Below are 22,718 nucleotides of genomic sequence, written 5' to 3' on the forward strand. Positions count from 1 at the left end.
AACATTTTTTTCCCTTGAAATAACGTTCAATAACTTGAAAGCAGTGGCATGCTTAATTAAATATTCAAGTTATAAACAGAATTGCTCATGCTACGACCTTGAAGTCAAGGCGTTTGAACACGTGGTGTTGTGTTGAATAAAAGATAAAAAAACATAGGCCCCCAAACTCAACCGGTATCAACGAATAAGTTATGCTGAATAATAAACAACACAAACAATCATTACAAATCAGCAACGTTTTAATTTGAAGGGAATTTCTCCATGATTCGGTTTCTAGCTTCTCCCAAACACAGGACTGCAAGCTTTAAGAGTTTAGCACAACATTTCTCAGAAATAACAAACTTTGTTTATGCAACTCAAAGCAATCCAAATTTTTTCCTTATCCGAAAGTATGTCTTGCTTTTTAAATCTTTATAACTGTTTAGTTTTTTAAGCCGCGACTGAGTTCTTGATGTAAATAATGCTAAGTAACACCAATAAGTGCTTTATTCATCACGTAGGATAACTACCAATGCCTGTTAGCTCGTAGTTTCGGTTTATCCGAAATGATTTAGGCTGATGCAATAGCTAAGGGGTTCAAATGCATTTGCTTGCGTATAAGTTGTATACTGCGAAAGTGGCGATTGTAATTCAAAGGATAGTGCCTTGATATTTCCCACCCATAACAAATGCACCAGGCAGAACAACACACCGCACAAGAGATATTCCAACCAAATTCACACACTCTTCCCACTTCTTTTCTCATGTCCCACATTCTTGAGTTCCCTCCAAGGGATCAGTGTTTTTGATCGGTTAAATACGATCCTCTGGTTTCTTCAGTTCGAAAACTCCGGTTACGACAGATGCCATTCTATCTGAGCGTGCCGGTACAACTTTGCTACATAGCAAATCTACTCATTGTTTTCTTCATCGAACCTCATCACCTCTGTGATATTCTTTAGTACTTTGGATGACACAGGGATCCAGTATGTTTTTAACACATATTCTGTAAATGGTATATAGTCAATCGCTTCCTTTTTACAAAGTTTATACGTCGGGGCTACCCCTTGACCAACTGAATTCGTTGCGCAACGGAGCTCATCTAACTGGTTCATTTGTGTTCTTGTTTGTTGAAGTTTGGGCCTTTTCCGAAGCTTGTAGCTTTGCAAAAGCAATCAATGCGTCAGGAAAGTTCGGAGGGGTAGCCGGAGTATTTGCTGGCGTCACAAGCTAAAAGCAAAAACAATGACATCAGATTACCACTAATTCTGAACTCGCAGATAACAACAAACATCACTTTGCCGGTGAGATACACTCAGCCTGGTCGGTAAAAAGTTTGATTTGTAGACTTACTGGGTTATGTGGATGAGAAGGAATCGCTGCCTCTTGGAAAAACAGGCTCAATGCCGTCTAGAACAACGAGATCGAGCAAGTTAGCGAGTATAGGAAAGAAAAAGGGAAAAAAAACACGAGAGGGTTTAGATACGAAGAAACCAAAACAAACCATACGTACCTCGAACTGCCAGTGTGCCGCTTGCAAAAGCTGTCTTGCTTGATCCCTTGCGCAACCAGCCGCCATAACGAATTGATTTATCATTGCTTGTTCCTTTAGTGTGTCCATTATTTCGATAATCCCGGTGAACGTAACCTTTCTGGTGCACCAAAACACACTTCAACGTGCGCTTCGTTGTTTTCGGATATCGAAACAGAACTCGAAAGCTCTGTTTTGCTGAATCACGTGTCATATGACGTACACAGAAAAACAAAAGTGCTGATTGGTGAATTCTAGCAGCGATCTGTCATATTATTTGACGTTGTTATGACGACAATTTCCTGTGACTAGTTAGAAAGCTCAAAATAGAGTTAGAAATCAGCATAATAAAAAATACAAAAACAAATATGGCGCACAAGTAACGGAAATGCCAATCATTCCTTGGAAAGTTTCCTCGTGTCATTATTTCCAGAGTTAACGATTCTTCGAGATTTGAAAAATGTGTACCCAAAACAGGTGCAATCAAACCACATGCTCCTTTTTCATAGCTTGCTAGCCGGCTCTCCGGAGATTCGGGATCCCTGTGGCGACGGATCCCGAATCTCCGGAGAGATAGACTTAGATGGATAGATAGACTTTTATTAGGGGTAACACTTAATATCTAAACAGATAATTTACATGTGGCCCTCAGGGAAAACAAAAAATAAATAAAGTGATATTTAGGTGAACTGGGAAAAATGTATATAAATTATCTATTTACATTATCTATATACATTATCTATTTACATTATCTATATACATGAATTTACAATGTTAATTTTTGGAGAGCCATAGCAAAGGAGCCAACGGATCGACCCTCCTTTGTCTCTCGTGGGAGCGAGTTCCAGAGTTTTGCTATCAAATTCGCAGCCCATCACTGCAGGCGTTCCCCAGAGCTCGATTTTAGGTCCCTTAATGTTTATCCTGTTTATTAATGACTTACCACTTGAAATTTCCAACAGCGCACTCGAGATATATGCAATGATACAACACAAGTCGCAAGTGGAAGTAGCGTTAGTGAGGTTGAGTCTATTCTTACTGAAGAGCTAAAAAAGGTGAATGGATGGGCGAAGGAAAACAAAATGGTTTTGAACCAAAGCAAAACCAAATCAATGCTTATCTGTAGCAAGCCAAAGTTGCGCAAATTGGCAGGAAAGGATTTGACAGTCAGCATAGAAAATGGCCAGCTTGAATGTGTCAATGAAGTTCAACTGCTTGGCATAAGATTAGACAATTCCTTAACCTGGGACAACCACCTCAAGTACATTCACAATAAGATCTCCAAGCGACTAGGCTTGTTAAAAAGGACAAAGAAATTCCTGTCACTTAAAGCAAGAACCCTGTTCTACCATTCGCTCATACAGCCAATATTAGACTATGGTGCTATCGTCTGGGGCTCGACCAAAAAGCAACACATCGACGATATGGTCAAGTTCCAGAAACGATGTGCGCGGGTTATCCTCGATAAGAAATGGGATGCACCTTCAAAACCACTTTTTGAAGAACTAAATATTGTCCCCTTCGACAAAAGAATAACCTACCTACAACTTGTTTTGCTCTTTAAGGCAATGAACAATATGACCCCATGCTATATCAGATAGATAGAGATATGTTCGTTAAGTGTAGTGATGTACATAACAAGAACACTAAAAATGCAGCAAACCATAACTTAGTACTTCCAGAGGCTCGGACTACATTAGCAAAAAACAGCTTTAAGTTTGTAGCAGCTAAAAGGTGGAATGCATTGCCACTAGAAATCAAAGAAGCCAAGTCAATCACCGCCTCCGCAAAACTAAGAGAATACATCAAAAATCTGTAAATAAGTTTATAAATCAGCAAAGGATTGTTATTGTCAAAGATTTTGCTGTTAACAGATTTGTAAAAAGCTTTTATTTATTTTGTTTCTGTTGAGGGCCGTGCGTACATTATCATTGTGATATTAAGTGAATCCCTCATTAAAAAAAAAGGCATCTCTCTCTCTCCCTCTTTTGCGCCGCTGTACTCGAATGTTCTCTTTCCATAATTATGTTTTATCCTCGGTAACACGAGATCGTTCTTTGCTTGGCGAGTGTTCTGTGAACGTCAGCAAATCTCTTGAATTTAGCCATGAGGTGGTCTGGAGAGCCGGCTAGCAGGCTACCTTTTTCATGCTAGAACAAAACAATAGAATTTGGGTTTCCTGTGTTGCAGGAAGTGCTTCCGGTGCTATGCCTGAAAGAAGGCTTTTATTGACCAATCATGTGCCTTGTACTATATGGCTCAACGTATTTTTCCCGCCAAAAATGTGTGACATTCCAAAATATTACTCTGCCTTATCATGAGTTCTCCAAAGAAATCCCCAAAAAAGGCTATTACTTTCAAATCATATGTAGCGCAGAACAGTGCTAGATTAGAGGAGAGGTACCCGTTTCTACCGAAAGCACAAATTCAGGCAAAGCTCAAGATATTGTGGCGAAAGATGATCAGTGAAGAAAACTTAAAAAGAGACAAGCGCGAAAATGCCCGATCTCCAGGTAAAGGTAGACGACCATGGTCCAGTTTTTTTAAAAATCGTTTATAAAAATGGTGAATTGTCATTACAATTTTATTTTCTTGGTTATTCATGAAGTCGATATTTTTGAAGACCGATCGGAACTTGCGACGTATTTCAATGTAACTTACAATACTGTTGGTTACAATTATAAGTTATATGTTCTGTTTGTTTATAACAAGTTTCACTTCCTTTTCTACTTTCTTGGCTCTCTTTCTTTCGCCTTTCCATTTGACCTCTACTATATAAATCGCTTATCTTTTTTTGGTCATGCTTTCAGATGTAACTTGTGGGAGTCGAGATCTATGAATGTTCACTCTCGGCCAAACGTTCTCTGGTAGCGGCAGAATCCCTTAGTTTTTACTTAATCTCCCTACAGGAAAAACAAAGACTACATCACCAATAAAGGACAAGCCTGTATGTAGACATGAAAGAAAAAATGAAATGTGGAAATTTAATGGTGGAGTCGAACCTAATCATTTTGGTGGATGATTTGGTTGGGGGGGGGGGGGGGGGGGGGCACGCCTGTATCTTGACATCAAAGAGGATGTGGAAATTTGATGCCAGGAGAATAAATCAAATCCAATGCTTTTGGTTTGTTTTCTTTTATTGTCTGTCCCTTTTCAAGTTCATTTTCTCTCCCTTTTTGATAATCTTGTCCTGACACTGCCCTTCTAAATTCATGGTCAACCGTACACTATACATTGGAAATAATTAAATGGTATGGAGGAGTTCCCACTCAAAACATCAATCTTTTTCTATATCATTTTTTTGAGTTTGTTTGTGTCTATTATCAGATTGTACATATTTAGTTATGGCTTATTTATTCACATATTTATGCATATTTTTTAGAATGTGACCTCAATACCCTTCACCTTGATGGATGATGGAGTGGAGCCTGAAATGGAAAGCTCAGACTTAAACCTCTCACTATTGAGCAACAGTTTAACAGGTGTCAGTTTTTGGTGTCTTAACCTCAGGTGGGAGGGCTAACAGATATGATAATGAAAGAGAAAAAAAAAAAATGTTTCTGATATAAACAATCCTGCTTAAAGTCTACAAAACAGTAATCTTTTAATCCATTAATTTTTAAATCTTTATTTTTTCCTGACCAACCCCTTAATTTAATATATTGGTATACTAATGTGAAATAATTTAACATAAAATTTTCTTTTTACAGAAGAAAGTGTGAATGATGTGAACTCCTTTGAGCTGCACATGGTAAACGAAGATGATGCAGGGCCAAAGGTACACAGAGTATTGCATCATTGTATAAGAGGCAGGTGCATACATGTTGACATTTTGAAATTTTTCGGCTGTGTTAAGACTTCCCCATATCATGCTAGTCCTCACCCCTTCTCCCCTTTAACACAGTTTACAAAAGTATGTGATAAATCCTCCATGCAGTCTGAAAGCTATAGTAATTATGTTTCATCTGTGGCCTGATTATTATGATATACTCAGGTTATTTAATCTGGTTTTTTGTTGTTGTAATTTGTAATATAACAAATAAATTGTCAAAATCATGTCTGGACCCTCTTATTCACCTACCTTGGATCCACTGCTGGCTGGTGTTGGCTTTATGGCTCTCTTTCTATAATAAAATCAGAAGGCGACCCTTCCTTGCTATCCACGAGAGACATCAGCCCCTAACAATAAGTCATTTACTAAGTTCATATTTTTTTCTTTAGTTGGAAGAAATTGTTGGTGGACTTTTTGAACCACACAGTAACCAAGGCCAACAAGAAAGGTACGGTGCAAACTAAAAATATTGCCTGATGGTATGCTAATCTTTAATACTACTCTATACAACCATGAATATAGACCGTTCACTCTTGAAAAAAAAAACCCTTTTCTATCAGACTATCTTTCATATGGTGTAATGAATTATTTTCCTAATGAAAATAAAATGTCAGAATTCAAAGATTTCCCAAAACAAATAAGTTTTCGAAAAAGAAAGGCTTAATAGGTGGAAACATTATATAAATTACATTGCATAACAACATTGATAATTTTAACGGAAGCAAAACTGTACATTGCTTTGGTTCTTACTTGCATTCAGCCGACTTCTCACCAGTGAAGCAAGCAGGCAAGAAAACTTCAATGCCATGTTTAACGAAGATGAGGTGTTCCTATGATAACATGGAGGGATTTCTCCCACAAAAAAAAGAGGGACATGTTCAGCTTTTTACAGCAAAGAACTGTTCAGTTATAAAGAAATGATTTATCAAGTTGGGATGTAGAAAGATTGCTTTGTTAGTTGCTGTAGTTACTGGGTGAATAGGTATGTTGAAAAGCACAAAGATTGTATATAGTTAGCTACTGAATAGCATTGTGTACAAAGGTTGCTCAGGCATGTTTATGTATTACGCGACTCCTGTGTAGCACCTGATGTATAGCATTGCACAGCAGGCGTGTACATAGGGGGGTGCGCAGGGTGCACATGGACACCCCCTTGGCAGCCAAATTGTGGGTCATTTCTTATTAAGATAAGAAATAAGATACCCATGACTGTGCACCCCCCTCAGCCAATCCTGGTTATGCACCTGCACAGTACTGTAGTTCAATTTATTGGTAGGTTCCATCTATAGAATGGGATTTCTTGAGATAATATAAAAATATCAAAAAGAATCAGAAAAATAAAATTGAAAAAAAAATTTCAAAGTGATTTCCACTTGTTGGTTGTATTTAAAAAATTTCTTGTGTTCTTGTATTGGATAGATTTCAGATTCCTTGACCACCGCTGATTGTCTCATCTGACATGTAATCTGACAGTTATCCAAGATTCTTTCTTGTATCTATAACATTTTTTTTATTTCATAAATTTTACATGATATCTCTATTAAATTTCTTAATCTAATGCAGTAGTTAAAATTATTAAAAGATTCAAACTTGGAGTGAAGTATTCTGTATGCAAAAAACGTAATAATCATAGTGTAACAAAAATTATTACTCCACATTATTTTTTGGTATCTGAGGGCTTGTTTAGTTTTCTAACTTTGTTTTCATACTCTTTATAGAGCTTCATAGAAACTGCAGATCTTTACACACAGCTATGGATCACATAAACAAGTCAAATCACTCCATGTTGTTTGGTCTGGTAATTTAACATTTTTCTGCTTTCAAGTCCAGCACATTTTTTCTACTAGTTGTGACTCGTGTGATTTGAGGAACAGTCAATAGTTCAATTATTGATAACAGGTCTCATGCAGATACATCAAAAAATTTGTTCATCAGATTTTCCACCTCATCTGCTGTGTACTTCACATATTTCTCAGGGTTTTTAGTGAAAGGGACACCTTCATACCTGTAAAAATGAAATAAAATTCAGTAGCATGTCAGAGAATTGCATTATTGCATACTTATTTTACTCATGATTTATTTAACTGTTTGCAACCAAGTCTGAGTACATTTAACAACAAAAAAACTAAAATGGGTCAATGCACAGGTTTGTTATGAGCAAAAAACGTGGTATAGACTACCAAATAATGTTCAAGTATCAGAGATCCCAACTCTCCGGCATTTTTCGGGAGATTACACATTTTAGCCTGATCTCCCGCTCTCCCACATTTGATGGAAAAACTTTTGCATTTGCACAGTATTATTCCCAAACCGTGTTAGTGTTGTTCTACAATGCGCTGCTATTGATGCATTTTCAGACAAATTAAAAGATACACGTTGATCTGTAAACTGGTTGTCACATCTCTGTAAAAAAGTAGCTATACAAAAGGGCCTATTCTGCAGATTCTTTATAAAACTTAACTCTCAAAAAATTATCCCGCATTTTGAGCTTTAAGGGTTGGCATCTCTGAAGTATGGCACAGATGCCCCCAAGGGTGGCACTCACTTGTCTCTGAATGCGCGGTAGATAGGTACTATCAGCTCAATGTTTTTTAGTCGGATTTCCTCCCTTAAGGCTACATCTGGCACTGCATATGTCTTCTGGATCTGATAGAGCTCTTCAAACTCTGTATTGAATCCCTGCAAGGTATGATAAAAAGCCAAATAAGCAAATTCAAGGCATGGCGCTAGAGCTAGCCTAAAAGTATCTGGTTGTGTGAAGTGGAATCTATCATTTTGTTTTAATACTACTGATTCGAAAAGTGGAGGGAAGTGGCAAGTAGAGGGAAGGGGGCGCCTGTGGCCCCTTTTGCCACATGCCAGGTGAAGTGTATTTAACAAATAGATCTCATTTTTTCGTGCGTCTGTCCTCTAAGACCCTTTCCCCACGTATCCGTTTTCGTTTGTAATCGCAACCTTTTTGTTCCATTTTCAAAAAGATCAGCCTGCAAACGAAGTGTTTTCATTTTGATACGACCCGTCCCTAAGAAAACGCAGAAATGACACGAAAACGGTAACAAGCTCTACAGCGCATGCGTACTCGCGCGCCAAGTGGACTGGACCTGGGTTATCACGCCATCGTTTTCGAAAGGTTCCGTTTTCGTCCGTCCCCACGGCACCGAAATGGTATCGTTTTCAAATTTTTTCGTTTTCGGTCATCGTTTTCGCGCTTACGTCTGGACGATACCCGTATCCGTAACAAAAGGTTACATTTTCAAACGAAAACGGATACGTGGGGATGGGGTCTAATAAATGCACAGATGACGTCACAGCGTGTCGAAAACAAAAGTACGCAGCACGACGCAGTTGAGTAGTTTAAGGGAGCGCGTGCGCATGCTGAAGCCTAGCGTGTGTGTGTCCTGTAATAACACATCAGAGCCGTAGCAGGCCACGTCAGATTGGGGGGGGGGGGCACATACAGAAACATTTAGAAAATATTGGGGGGAGGGGGGCACAGCCACGCCCCTTCTGGTCATTTCCTTATAATTGTCGAAAATATTGGGGGAGAACGTGCCCTCAAGTACCCCACTCTCTGCTACGGCCCTGGGCATGGACCCTTGACCAATTAGAGCACGCGATTTACGAGTTTCATTTTATAAATTAATAAACTGACTATCGTTTTGAATAAACTTTAGCGATTGATATACTATACCTTGAACTTGTCTTTGATCATTTGTCGTTGCTTGTCTTTTAACTGTGGAGCAGCAGATATGTAAACAGCAGTCTATTAAATCAGGGGAGGAGGGAATACTGAAAGATCTTTTCAATGCAATCAGTTATATACACCTATTTAAAAAAACTGTCAGTGCAAACGGCAAATGGCGATTGACAAATGGCAGGTCTACAACCAAAAGTTCCCATGGTTCCCAAAATATTTGCTCCAAAGTAGGAAAAATAAAAAAATAATAAAACATACGACTATCCATTAAATGCAATTGATATATGGTTCTGACATCGCTTGAGTTTATTTACCACCTTCATTTTTACAAATAACTACTACCCATCAGTAACTTTCGGACGTAGAAATGTCATTTGCCAATTGCCATTCGCCGTTTGCGCTGACAACCTTTATTGAAATAGGTATATATGCAGTCGCTATAGCTGTATATACAGCTATACGCACTAGACACTAGACAATTTGCAGGGAAACCCCATTACTTTTCGCAATGACACATGATGGGAGATTTGGGAGCTAAAGGACGTACTATTTCATTTGGTCAGGCCCTGACAACCGTTGTCGTTATGTCGCCAGTGTGCGCCGCGCTTCTAAAAGTGGCCGCCGACCCACCTTCATTGTTGCTTCCACAGACTTGGATGCCGCTCCTGGCTTTTCCATCTCAAGGAGATAATGCAGAACTTTACTCCAGCTGAAATGACAACAACATTATTAAAATTCTACAGTGTGCAACCATCCCAATTTCTTCATGATTTTCCCGATGAGGCAACCTCAATCAAGATAGGAAAACACGATTTTTGACAACTTTGTGCCATTTTCTATTAAGTATACAGTCCATATATTTTTACCACAATTTCTATAGAAAAACAGCAACAAAGCATTGATTTACTGAGCCTCGATTTCTGAAAGCCTGTAGATTGGACACTAATTCTGCATTATCTTAAGGCGATCATGTAGACACACAAATATTGTCTTCAGTGTCTGAACCGGGCCACGACCACAATTTTGTTCCAAACATAATTTACCTAGCTTCAGTTATAACTTGCTTACTTGATTATTTTCCCCCAGGTTACCCACCATTTCGTAAATCGGTTGGGGAGAATTAGTGGTGCGGTTGACATTGAATAATTGGGAGTATTCAAAAAGGATTTGAAGCTTTATTTGAGCCGGTTTAAACTATTTCATGGTAAATTATAACATGGTAATTTATCTAATGGTATTTAGCCTCTTGTGGAAGGAGGAGATACACACGGGGCCGTTCTCATCCGGGTTACCCACCATTTTTCGTACATCTTCTTTTGCTCTTCTACTAATTCTTTGTACTGTTTCTCCACATCGTAAATCTCGCCCTTTTGAAGGAGTTCCAGCAAACCCGACCTGAATGAATTGACAAAATGTGACGATATTTTGGTCCGTCGTGAGCATTTCCATAACACGCGCAAGATTCATTATCTATTATTCTTATGATACTGTTGGTGATAGTGATGATGATTATAACGATGGTGATCGATCGAAGTGATGGATGCTTTTAAAATAAAAATCCACCTTTGTAGGGCCTTGAGTATGTAGTGGTAGTTATTCAATAAGAAGTGGTGGATATGTTGAATAATAACCCACCTTTGTAGGGCCTTGAGTATGTAGTGGTAGTCATTCAATAAGAAGTGGTGGATATGTTGAATAATAACCCACCTTTGTAGGGCCTTGAGTATGTAGTGGTAGTTATTCAATATGAAGTGGTGGATATGTTGAATAATAACCCACCTTTGTAGGGCCTTGTGTATGTAGTGGTAGTTATTCAATAAGAAGTGGTGGATATGTTGAATAATAACCCACCTTTGTAGGGCCTTGAGTATGTAGTGGTAGTTATTCAATAAGAAGTGGTGGATATGTTGAATAATAACCCACCTTTGTAAGGCCTTGTGTATGTAGTGGTAGTTATTCAATATGAAGTGGTGGATATGTTGAATAATAACCCACCTTTGTAGGGTCTTGTATATGTGGTGGTAGTTATTCAATATGAAGTGGTGGATATGTTGAATAATAACCCACCTTTGTAGGGCCTTGAGTATGTAGTGGTAGTTATTCAATAAGAAGTGGTGGATATGTTGAATAATAACCCACCTTTGTAGGGCCTTGAGTATGTAGTGGTAGTTATTCAATAAGAAGTGGTGGATATGTTGAATAATAACCCACCTTTGTAGGGCCTTGAGTATGTAGTGGTAGTTATTCAATAAGAAGTTGTGGATATGTTGAATAATAACCCACTTTTGTAGGGCCTTGAGTATGTAGTGGTAGTTATTCAATAAGAAGTGGTGGATATGTTGAATAATAACCCACCTTTGTAGGGCCTTGTGTATGTAGTGGTAGTTATTCAATAAGAAGTGGTGGATATGTTAAATAATAACCCACCTTTGTAGGGCCTTGAGTATGTAGTGGTAGTTATTCAATAAGAAGTGGTGGATATGTTGAATAATAACCCACCTTTGTAGGGCCTTGAGTATGTAGTGGTAGTTATTCAATAAGAAGTGGTGGATATGTTGAATAATAACCCACTTTTGTAGGGCCTTGAGTATGTAGTGGTAGTTATTCAATAGGAAGTGGTGGATATGTTGAATAATAACCCACCTTTGTAGGGCCTTGAGTATGTAGTGGTAGTTATTCAATAAGAAGTGGTGGATATGTTGAATAAGAACCCACCTTTGTAGGGCCTTGAGTATGTAGTGGTAGTTATTCAATAAGAAGTGGTGGATATGTTGAATAATATCCCACCTTTGTAGGGCCTTGAGTATGTAGTGGTAGTTATTCAATAAGAAGTGGTGGATATGTTGAATAATAACCCACCTTTGTAGGGCCTTGAGTATGTAGTGGTAGTTATTCAATAAGAAGTGGTGGATATGTTGAATAATAACCCACCTTTGTAGGGCCTTGTGTATGTAGTGGTAGTTATTCAATAAGAAGTGGTGGATATGTTGAATAATAACCCACCTTTGTAGGGCCTTGTGTATGTAGTGGTAGTTATTCAATAAGAAGTGGTGGATATGTTAAATAATAACCCACCTTTGTAGGGCCTTGTGTATGTAGTGGTAGTTATTCAATAGGAAGTGGTGGATATGTTGAATAATAACCCACCTTTGTAGGGCCTTGAGTATGTAGTGGTAGTTATTCAATAAGAAGTGGTGGATATGTTGAATAAGAACCCACCTTTGTAGGGCCTTGAGTATGTAGTGGTAGTTATTCAATAAGAAGTGGTGGATATGTTGAATAATATCCCACCTTTGTAGGGCCTTGAGTATGTAGTGGTAGTTATTCAATAAGAAGTGGTGGATATGTTGAATAATAACCCACCTTTGTAGGGCCTTGTGTATGTAGTGGTAGTTATTCAATATGAAGTGGTGGATATGTTGAATAATAACCCACCTTTGTAGGGCCTTGTGTATGTAGTGGTAGTTATTCAATAAGAAGTGGTGGATATGTTAAATAATAACCCACCTTTGTAGGGCCTTGAGTATGTAGTGGTAGTTATTCAATAAGAAGTGGTGGATATGTTGAATAATAACCCACCTTTGTAGGGCCTTGAGTATGTAGTGGTAGTTATTCAATATGAAGTGGTGGATATGTTGAATAATATCCCACGTTTGTAGGGCCTTGAGTATGTGGTGGTAGTTATTCAATAAGAAGTGGTGGATATGTTGAATAATAACCCACCTTTGTAGGGCCTTGAGTATGTAGTGGTAGTTATTCAATAGGAAGTGGTGGATATGTTGAATAATATCCCACCTTTGTAGGGCCTTGAGTATGTAGTGGTAGTTATTCAATAAGAAGTGGTGGATATGTTGAATAATAACCCACCTTTGTAGGGCCTTGTGTATGTAGTGGTAGTTATTCAATATGAAGTGGTGGATATGTTGAATAATAACCCACCTTTGTAGGGTCTTGTATATGTGGTGGTAGTTATTCAATATGAAGTGGTGGATATGTTGAATAATAACCCACCTTTGTAGGGCCTTGAGTATGTAGTGGTAGTTATTCAATAAGAAGTGGTGGATATGTTGAATAATAACCCACCTTTGTAGGGCCTTGAGTATGTAGTGGTAGTTATTCAATATGAAGTGGTGGATATGTTGAATAATATCCCACCTTTGTAGGGCCTTGAGTATGTGGTGGTAGTTATTCAATAAGAAGTGGTGGATATGTTGAATAATAACCCACCTTTGTAGGGCCTTGAGTATGTAGTGGTAGTTATTCAATAGGAAGTGGTGGATATGTTAAATAATATCCCACCTTTGTAGGGCCTTGAGTATGTGGTGGTAGTTATTCAATAAGAAGTGGTGGATATGTTGAATAATAACCCACCTTTGTAGGGCCTTGTGTATGTAGTGGTAGTTATTCAATAGGAAGTGGTGGATATGTTAAATAATAACCCACCTTTGTAGGGCCTTGTGTATGTAGTGGTAGTTATTCAATAGGAAGTGGTGGATATGTTAAATAATAACCCACCTTTGTAGGGCCTTGAGTATGTAGTGGTAGTTATTCAAGAGGAAGAGTGCAACGAGTGTCACTGACTCGTAAACCTTCGTCTTTAGTTGCAAATTCAGCCCCAAAGAACCAAGGACACGCTCTGCAAACAAGAAAATACTACAGTCGACCCTCTAATAACCAGGGGCCGGTTCCTAGAAAACAGGTTAGCACTAACACAGGGATAAATACGGCTATCTTGACATATGATAGCATAAAAAGGGCATTCATCCCTGGGCTAGCATTAACCTGCTTCTTAGGAACCCGGCCTGGGACTCTAATAATTTTATGACGAAATTTATTTCATTTTTTAAAATGTTTGGCTAAATCAGAGTAAGACAGAACATACAAGATTTTTAATGCATGTTTTTAACGCGTGTTAAAAGGTTTTTAAATCTTAAAATATTTTAATTTTTGATCGGTTGTTCTTAAATTCAAGCAAATCCAATTGAGCTGAAAGAGTTCTAAAACTGAAGATAAGAATAAATTCCATTCGTTGTGAGAAGTTTTGATTAAGAACTCTTACATATTTACAGCAAAAAATATCTGTTTGATGCTCAACGTCATTTGCCATTTTTTTACCTAATCGTAAACTTTTTAAGCCTATTCTTTTTGCCTGTTTGTTTCTAGCAGTTTACTTCTCGGCGCTGCGTCTATGTTCTTTGAGAACGCATTAGAAAATAGACGCGACAAGGATAAGTAAACTGATAGAAAGAAACAGGAAGAAAGCTCTTGGTAGCAGAGTTAGAAACCGGCTGGGAATTTCCCACATCGAGGTGACAGCAGGACTTACGAACATATTCAGCAGTGATCCCTATAAGTTGACCCTCGTCTCTGTAGATGACACCGCCATTTTGGCTCTCTGGTCAAGAAACATAGAAATACCGGTGATAAGGCAGCAAAGCATTGAAAATAAGACAATTTCCGAGAATCCGGGAACAAGATGTTTAAGGGTTCTGCCATATATTTCTCGGCAACCATATGGTAGGAAACTCTGAACAACATTACTTTCCATCGAAATCGGTCATTAACCCTGAAATGTGTGCAGAGCTTTGAACTTTGAGCTGTTGAGGCAACGCTAAATGAGGACTAGGTGGACAACGTCAAGTATCGTTTATCAGATGAAGCCTTAACGCCGGGAGAGTTGGTGGTGCAGTTGGCAGATCATCGCTCTTTGCCTCCCACCACTAGATTCCGGGTTCGATTCCCGGTTCCAAAGTGAGTTGAGTTTGTTGTTTCGACATGAGACGTGCCTTCTTAGCCTTTGACTCGACCACTTCATCTCTACGCTCTCGTAATCCAGCAAGGGGGATGATTAGGTCCACAATTTTTTTAAAATTTATTCTCACTGTTTTTTATTATTGTGTAGTTTCAGAAAATATCCATACCCATCATTGAGGGGATTGGAAATTCCGGGGGTGGGGGATCAAACCCCCAGGAATTTCAAGAGGGTGGTGGTGGTGGTTGGGGGGGGGGGGGGTAAATGCCCTTTTTCCGCTGCGCCGGTAACAAAATTAACACCTCGAATGTCCACTCCTTCTTGGCTATGTAACACTTACTGTATTTATTTTTCCAGGGGGGTGGAAATTCCAGGGGGGTGGGGGGTCATACCTCCGACCCCCCTCCATGGGGAGGGGGAGAGGGGTTTGGATATTTTTTGGAACTACACATTTTCGACTGTTACTCCGGAAAAATATGTGCATCGCAACTCCAAGTTACCTTGCTGTGTAGCGAGGAGGTTCCCCACAGTCTCCACGTAAGGTAAAAGCTGCTCCATAAACAGCAATGTCTGAACAAATTAAACATCAACGTCAACATATGGTACTCGATATTTTGCATCGTGCGGTCAGCAGAAAAACAAACCTCATAACGGCTGCGTACCCTACTCTCCCTTCTCTCTCAAATTCGGTTGTGTGGCAGTTATACATAATATTTCAATCATGGGCCTTAGGAAACGCGATCACAGGACGGTCCTGTGATCAGGTAAACAAGGGAAAATGGGCGTTAAGAATTATTACACGCAGGATGGTTCGGGGTGCACTGAAGGTCTGCTAAAACGAAGGGAAATTGAGTGCCATAGCGAGTTAGGACAAGGAGCAAGCCTTTTCCGTTTGCTCCTACACCACAAGCGCACGGAGCGATCTCATCACATTGTATTAGTTCAACAAGTATGTTTACGTTTAATGCATTACTCCACAAAGACATAGCCATAACATGAAGGTATAAAATAATTTAATTACAATAATATAACTTAATAAATGCAAGAAAACTGTCAATAGTGATCTGGGTGATAGCGCCACCAGGGGCTATTCCACATTCTTATTGCATGTGGGAAAAAGCTTACTTTAAAACGTTTGTTTTACAGCTAACTGTCGCAAATCTTTTAGAATGATATTGTCTACATATCTAGTCCGATTATAGCAAATGAGCTATTAGAGATGTACATCTTACATTTCTTGTGAGCTCGTGAACTGTTCCGTCACGCGGCATATTGGACGCATGCTTCTCTGGTGCATGCTGAAACAGAATATATAGTATATATAGAAATAGTATAGTAACACGATACTTGGTAGACAGAGCCAAAAAATGGCTAGAAATTTTCCAATTCTCAATATATAAGCTCAAGATTCCGCATACAAGGTGTTCCTCTGACCAAAAGCTTAATTCCAAATTTTAAAGAAATTTAGCAGATATGAAATTTAGGTATTAGCGAGCAAAGTTGGCTTAATTTCTGATCAGAGCCCGACTCCTCCCTAAAAACGAGGAGAATTCATACTTTAAATAATTTAAAAATGGAATTCAAGCTTACCGAAGTTAACCAGACCTTATTTTGGGAAAACTTGCCATTTTTTTTGCTCTGTCTAGTTGGTATTGATTAGCAATGAAGGTGGTGTTACTCATGCCGGTAATGGTGGTTCGGATAATACAAACAAACGGGCGTAGCCATTTCATTAGCAGTTGCCTTACCCTGATTCCGTCAGCAAACTCGTCCAAAGCTCTTGCTGCCTAGCAAAGATAATAGGGACCGTAAGATTTAGAAGCACGCATGCTAGATTTATCCCTACGCTAAAAAAAAGTAGAAGTGCACGTTCGTGATAAAATTGTGAAGAATGGCATGCTAATATGGTAAGTTTGATTTGTGATCATGGCTTTGTAACCCAAACAGGATCAGTACAACTTTTTTAAGATCGATGAATATAAAAAAATCCTAATTTTTTGTCAATAGACCGTTTTCACGAAATTGCGCGCGCATCCAAAATGCCACAGAATGGCGGGCCACAGCTGATCCAAAATGCGGACGAATGGAAATTTGTCTACAAAACTCCGCGAAAGAAGCGGTCTATTAAAATGTCGGACATGGGATGGGGCTGTGGAGGGAGGGACTGGGTCAAACCGCGTCATACTGTTCTTACTGCTAACTTCAAGGCGTTTATGAGCGTCAAACCTTGTCATACTGTACTTACTGCTAACTCTAAGGCGTTTATGAGGCTTGGAAATTTGCTCCTGGTTTTAGGTCCGGTGAACTTGAAAAAAATGAAGCAGAGGAAAATAGTGAGAACAGCTGAATAAAGCTTGAAGCAATTGGGGTACATGGGGTAGGAGTATCAGATAATTTCTCGACAGGCCTTCCGTCTCCTTATAGAAGCTCTTCTGGCCGTGTTAGAGCGGGTGCTTTAGCCTTTTCGCCTTCTGGTCGCTCACTCCTGCGTACTAGCTTGAATCCAGCCCAGATCATTTCTAGTACCATTTAGATCCTGGGTTAATTGGATTGAGTTTTCTGTATCTCTATTTCTTCGATGACATACGGTAAAGTGATACTTCGGATCAAATAACTTAATATTGAGTTTGATGACAAAACAGATGTTTTGGTGTGGGAAAAGACAACCGAAAATTGAACAACTTAGTAATTGAGTTTGATAAGGAAAAACTGTTTTGTGTGGGACTTTGTGTAAACTCTTACCTGTAAAACATCGTCAAAGTCTGGTTGAATGTGACGGGAATGCCTGAGCACGGGAAACACTTGCATGGTGGACGCGTAGTAGTGCTTACTGGTGAACTTACGAAGCGTGTTTACGATAGTCTGCAATACAAATAGGCGTCACAAATTGCGACAGAGGGCCATTAATGATACAACTTATAGTGTGGAGCAATAAAAAAAGAGGATACTAATAATGATGACGTCACCGAAGGATAATAATAATACCAATAATGATACTGATGGTTATCCTGTAATAATGATAATAGAGCTAAATGGGAAGGATGATAGTGGTGGTGATGATGTTGATATTTTTGTTATTGATAATAATGTTGTAGTAAGACAACGACGACGGTGACGACGATGAAGATTATGGTGACGATGATGGTGATGATTATGGTGACGATGATGATGATGATTATGGTGATGATGATGATTATTATGGTGACGATGATGATGATTATGGTGACGATGATGATTTTTATTATGGTGACGATGATGACGATGATGATGATTATGGTGACGATGATGATGATGATTATGGTGACGATGATGATGATGATTATTGTGACGATGATTATTGTGACGATGATGATGATTATGGGGATCACACGATGTTTCTTGTAAAGACGACACGATTGAGACGACACGATCGTCACGATCGTCGATTTCGTCATCGTGTCGATCGTCACGATGTCAACGATCATCGTCAACATCGTCACGATCGTTACATTAACGATTACAAGACTGTTGCGATTGTTCGCTTCGTCTCGATCGCTTCGGATACGATCCGGATACTACACGTTGGGAGATTGGTATTTGGGATCCACCATCTAGCCAAAATTTTGCCAAGACTTGGAATCACTTTCGAACGCACGGTTTTGGCGATATCAAAGTTATGCTATCTGCTACTCGTGGTTTTGCTAAAGTATTTCAGCGTTTGTACTTGAAAGAAAGGCTGGAGGCATGGTAAAATGAAATTTATGTTTAGTGTGCAATCTTGTTATTGCCGTTAGGCATGAAAGAGTCTGTCATAGAGCACTCTGACGGTTTGGATACTTGATTCAGTGGATATATTCACGTTTACACACGTTTTTCATGTTTCAATAGCTTTTAATTTCACATTTATATGTTCTAAAAGTACATCAACAACAAAATAGAAACCTGAAGATATACAAATATTCCTTAAATTACATTCCCATTGATTTTAAAATTTTAGCTGCCATTATCTGCAGTATATTGCTACGTAGCCTGATATTGACTTGATTTTTTCACCCCCGAATAACCCCCCTAACAAGTCTACTTTAAGATATGGGTGATCCCCAACCCTCTGAAAAATTCCTTCTGTTGCGGCCTCAACTAATTCTGATTTTGACATGTACTGCTTGAAGGAAGTATTAAGCCTCTGGTAGGAAGCAAAGCCCTTTACACCAGCCAAGTCCAGTCTAGCGGACTTGGCCTCTCTCATTGCCCATTCAACCATCACTCGCATTTCTTCCTCGTCCATAGAGTGAACAAACTCAGCCACCTTGCTAGTCTCCTGTGAAAAATAAATTCAGCAATTTGGAAATTTCAGTTGCACTGTGTACACTGCTTTTTACTTCTGAAAAAACAACACCTGCCGATGATTTTGCTAGCTCAGTCAGAAAAACGTAAGGTAAAAAACTTATTGAATAATCAAAAACATTGACAATTGAACACTGACTACTATACAGTAGTTCCCTACACAACCTGATTTTTTAATTTTTTAATTAAGTTCTTATATAAATGGTACTTGCTTAAAACAGGTTCTTATATTTCTATATATTCATTGTAACAAAACAAAACTAAGTTGACCAAGCTCATAAAATTACTTATAAATACAGATGATAATCTTAAATCGGTAGTATACCTTTTAAAAATTTTCACAGTAACCCCTCCAATACGAATAAAATGGAAAATGTAGCCTCAATAGGCTCTTATGTGGAGGGTGCTGAAAATGATTTTGGGCTAACAGGTTCTTAAACTCCTAGCACTTGTATTGGTACATCTCGTTACATAACCAATCAAAATAAACTGTTATTTCACATAATTCTCTTTTTTTATGCTTTTCCGATTAGAACAACGATAAAAAATAACGAACTTTAATGACACCTCATTATCCCATCTTCCAAGACTTCCAAGAATATTAATTGCTAGTTTTTTATTCTTGAAATTACAAGTAATAAGCAGATTTGTCGTGTTTCAGTATTTTCTGGCAGAGAGGAAATAGGCCATTTGTTTATGCGCGAATAAGACCTGGATTTTTCAAGCGTCTCGATCTGAGGATACTGACAAATGCGAGTTGACATAAGTCACAAACAAACGTAAAGTGAACTTGGGAAAATGTAACTGTACCAGGCGCGTACCCATGATAAGTTGAAGGGAAGGGGAGCCCACTTTTTTGCAACCGGAGAAGATGGAGGGGGGGGGTGCTAACACCCTGTGCACCCCCCTATGTACGCGCCTGGGAGGGGCTACCATAACCTCATTTTCTAGTCAAAGTTGGGTAAAATATTCATCGGCTTTTAGGCTTAGTTGTAGTCGAATGTTTGTAGGCAATTTTCTTAGAAAATGCTAAGAGAACCCGTTCGCACAAGTCGAGTAAAGCATAAAAAGACGTGACGAAGTGACGTGATCGGTTTAAAGAGACCAGTTGATTCATGTAGCCCATTTCCATAGCCAAAATTCGCCCCCTAGGAATGAGAATATCCTGAGGATAATCCCTCACTTATGTGTTTGCACCAGTTGTTCTGGTGAGGAAGGCACAGCGAAGCTAGTGCCCCTGTTTGTGTATTGTCAGTAAGCAGTGTCAGTGAGGGTGGTGACTGCCACTATGGCCGTCGGTGGTTAACATCCATTCGATTCGTTAGGTTAGTGTAGTGCAGCTTGAAGAGACAAGCCTCCTTTATTTCCGAGAAGACTGGCAACTCTGGGGAAATAACTTCAAGCCGCTTGTGACTTGACACTTTCAAGTCAAGGCGTTAACTCGTGACTTTAAAATTTCGAGCCAAGACGTTAACTCATTGCTTTGAAATTTCGAGTCACGTTATGAACTCAGAAAAAAAACATTTAGAGCCAGGACCCGAGTGCGCTATGTCACCTAGCAAACCCGTGCCTCCAACACATGAAAAGGCGTTTAAAGGGATTTTTGGGTCCTTTTAGATGACCATGTACAATATACTCAATTATTGAAAAAAAAAAGCAAAAATACCGTCAAAGAAAATGGGAAGTTAAACATAAGATCATGAAAATCGTATTGTTCTTAGGGACTAAAGTATAGAGATCTTTGTGTGCCGAGGTAGGCGTGGCACCAGTAACACAATCTATACAAACTATAACAATGTAACAAACCCAAGTGCAGTAGGTTTCTAATCTCAGTCAGAATCATGTTAAGTTATAGCCTGCGTGGCAAGCGTTTCCTGACATTGAGCAAGTCTCACCCAGTAGAAGCCAAGCTCAGAATATTTTGTCGTACGGTTGATTTTGAAGATTTTAGTGTGGCTTTCCTTTTGAGTGTTGTCGGCAGTTTGTTCCAGGGTTTGATTGAAGAAACAGTAAACGTTTTCCCCCTTCAGTTTTTCCACGATAGCGTGGTGCTATACATTTTTTAGGGCAAAACTATCTATAAGATATATATTACTTCAAGATAAAAGTAGCAATAGCAATGGCAATGGTAATGGTAATGGTAATGGTAATGGTAATGGTAATGGTAATGGTAATGGTAATAGTAATAGTAATAGTATAATAGTAGTAATACTACTATAAGATAGTAAGGAAGGTACAGTTCCTTTAGAGATCACATTTAGAGATCATAGCTTCGCCTTTAAAAGGTAAAAGCTGGAGTTGGTTTAAAATTGGGACGGTTAAAGCTCTGGACTTCACAAACAACCGCGATGTCCGTTTTTGTAGTTCCGATATTCTACACAGTAAATCTTTAGAGCATACAGAGTCCCACTGTGCTGGTATAGTTAAAAAAAAAACAGTTTAAGGAGGGTATTATAAAAGTACATTTCTTTTTTGTTTAAATGGTATAAATACATTAAAAATCCCATCAACGTGAAATGAGGAATTCAGCTAAGTCTCCAATGTTCTAAGATCATGGCCGAGCCGACTTGCTCAAGAACGTCTCCACTAAAGTTGAAAAGGAATTGGATTGACACAAATTTTGAGTCGTTTTTCAGTGAGAATTGGTACTTTACACACGTGCTGTAGGCTGCTCTCAATCATAGAAAAGACATTTTAAGATAGTGGTCTGAGGGACCTGGCATTGAGATGTGGAGGTGTTTTAGACCCTGCCTAGCAGCAAACCACGAGGAATCCACAGGTCTAGAAAAAGATGCTTTCAGAGAGCTTCTCCATACGAAAAATTTGGATACCTTTCCAAACAACACATTGAGTATCTTCGGTAAGCCTCTCTGGATACGTCTTCGAAATATACCCCGTCAATATACAGAGGTCTTCATGTCACAGCTTTAAACAGATCAGGGGGATCTTCAATGCAGAATGGAGACAACAGCGCGTTTACCTCACCTATCATCTTCTTCCCAAGATTTCCATCCTGCCTCTGCTCTCTCCTTTTCCACCGACCTCCTCAAAGTTGTCTATTTTTCTTTTTCCGTCGGGCTGCCATGTAAGAACAGCGCGTTTGGCAAGATGTTAGTCAACCAAGTGCGAAGAAACGGTTAACAAAGACACGCTAACTCATGGTTTATATGGGATTCAGTCTTAAAGGGCCCCTAAATGGTCTTTGGTGAGCACTTGCGACCTTGCGAGCACCCCGTATTTTATGGTAGACCGAGCATTTTTAGGCCGCAAAAAAGGCGCGAGCATGCGAGCATTAGCCAAAAACTGCGAGCACTTCAAAATATCGGGGGACCATTCGGGGGGGCCCTTCTTAACTGGCGGCAGTTCATAAAGTATTGATTAATTGCTGAATACCGCAGCAACTTTCTGCGGCAACCTAAAGATACGGGCTACATTGAGGGCACAGCAGCTAAGCAAAATAACTTGCAGAAGAGCCAAATAGCTAGAGACGAATGAGGCCCCGAATAAAGGAAAGGGCATCGGGCGCAACGATGTGGTGTTTGATGTCTACACAGAGCAGTCCATCAAGAGTGGAAAACACGTGTTTTGTTTTTGTTTTTTTTTG

The 22,718-nt window shown here is 39.1% G+C and overlaps 3 protein-coding genes across 3 annotated transcripts in view; 1 reads left to right on the top strand and 2 right to left on the bottom strand.

Moving 5' to 3' along the window:
- Nucleotides 1-221: 221 nt before the first annotated feature.
- On the bottom strand, nucleotides 222-1,806 carry LOC5520622 (UBA-like domain-containing protein 2). Its single transcript, XM_001640283.2, has 3 exons — nucleotides 1,493-1,806; nucleotides 1,333-1,389; nucleotides 222-1,209 (listed from the first exon to the last, which is right to left on the bottom strand). Exons 1-3 carry the CDS (start codon nucleotides 1,598-1,600, stop codon nucleotides 1,078-1,080), a joined length of 297 nt encoding a protein of 98 aa, XP_001640333.1. The 5' UTR covers nucleotides 1,601-1,806; the 3' UTR covers nucleotides 222-1,077.
- A 1,897-nt stretch (nucleotides 1,807-3,703) lies between these two features.
- On the top strand, nucleotides 3,704-6,708 carry LOC116603976. The gene is made up of 6 exons (XM_032365686.2): nucleotides 3,704-4,023; nucleotides 4,420-4,457; nucleotides 4,893-4,992; nucleotides 5,221-5,288; nucleotides 5,732-5,790; nucleotides 6,103-6,708. Exons 1-6 carry the CDS (start codon nucleotides 3,828-3,830, stop codon nucleotides 6,176-6,178), a joined length of 537 nt encoding a protein of 178 aa, XP_032221577.1. The 5' UTR covers nucleotides 3,704-3,827; the 3' UTR covers nucleotides 6,179-6,708.
- Nucleotides 6,709-6,832: 124 nt separating this feature from the next.
- LOC5520620 (exocyst complex component 7) overlaps nucleotides 6,833-22,718 on the bottom strand; it is a 37,998-nt gene continuing 22,112 nt past the window's right edge. The window contains exons 17-28 of the mRNA XM_048720008.1: nucleotides 17,534-17,653; nucleotides 17,037-17,096; nucleotides 16,540-16,578; nucleotides 16,024-16,089; nucleotides 15,292-15,361; nucleotides 14,366-14,434; nucleotides 13,555-13,675; nucleotides 10,336-10,434; nucleotides 9,670-9,748; nucleotides 9,034-9,075; nucleotides 7,888-8,021; nucleotides 6,833-7,347 (exon numbers count right to left, since the gene is read on the bottom strand). Coding sequence (XP_048575965.1) covers nucleotides 7,245-7,347; nucleotides 7,888-8,021; nucleotides 9,034-9,075; nucleotides 9,670-9,748; nucleotides 10,336-10,434; nucleotides 13,555-13,675; nucleotides 14,366-14,434; nucleotides 15,292-15,361; nucleotides 16,024-16,089; nucleotides 16,540-16,578; nucleotides 17,037-17,096; nucleotides 17,534-17,653 — 1,002 coding nt within the window. The 3' untranslated portion in view covers nucleotides 6,833-7,244. The remainder of the gene's footprint in view (nucleotides 7,348-7,887; nucleotides 8,022-9,033; nucleotides 9,076-9,669; nucleotides 9,749-10,335; nucleotides 10,435-13,554; nucleotides 13,676-14,365; nucleotides 14,435-15,291; nucleotides 15,362-16,023; nucleotides 16,090-16,539; nucleotides 16,579-17,036; nucleotides 17,097-17,533; nucleotides 17,654-22,718) is intronic.

This window comes from Nematostella vectensis, chromosome 12, assembly GCF_932526225.1.
Source record: "Nematostella vectensis chromosome 12, jaNemVect1.1, whole genome shotgun sequence".
Lineage (NCBI taxonomy): Eukaryota > Metazoa > Cnidaria > Anthozoa > Actiniaria > Edwardsiidae > Nematostella > Nematostella vectensis.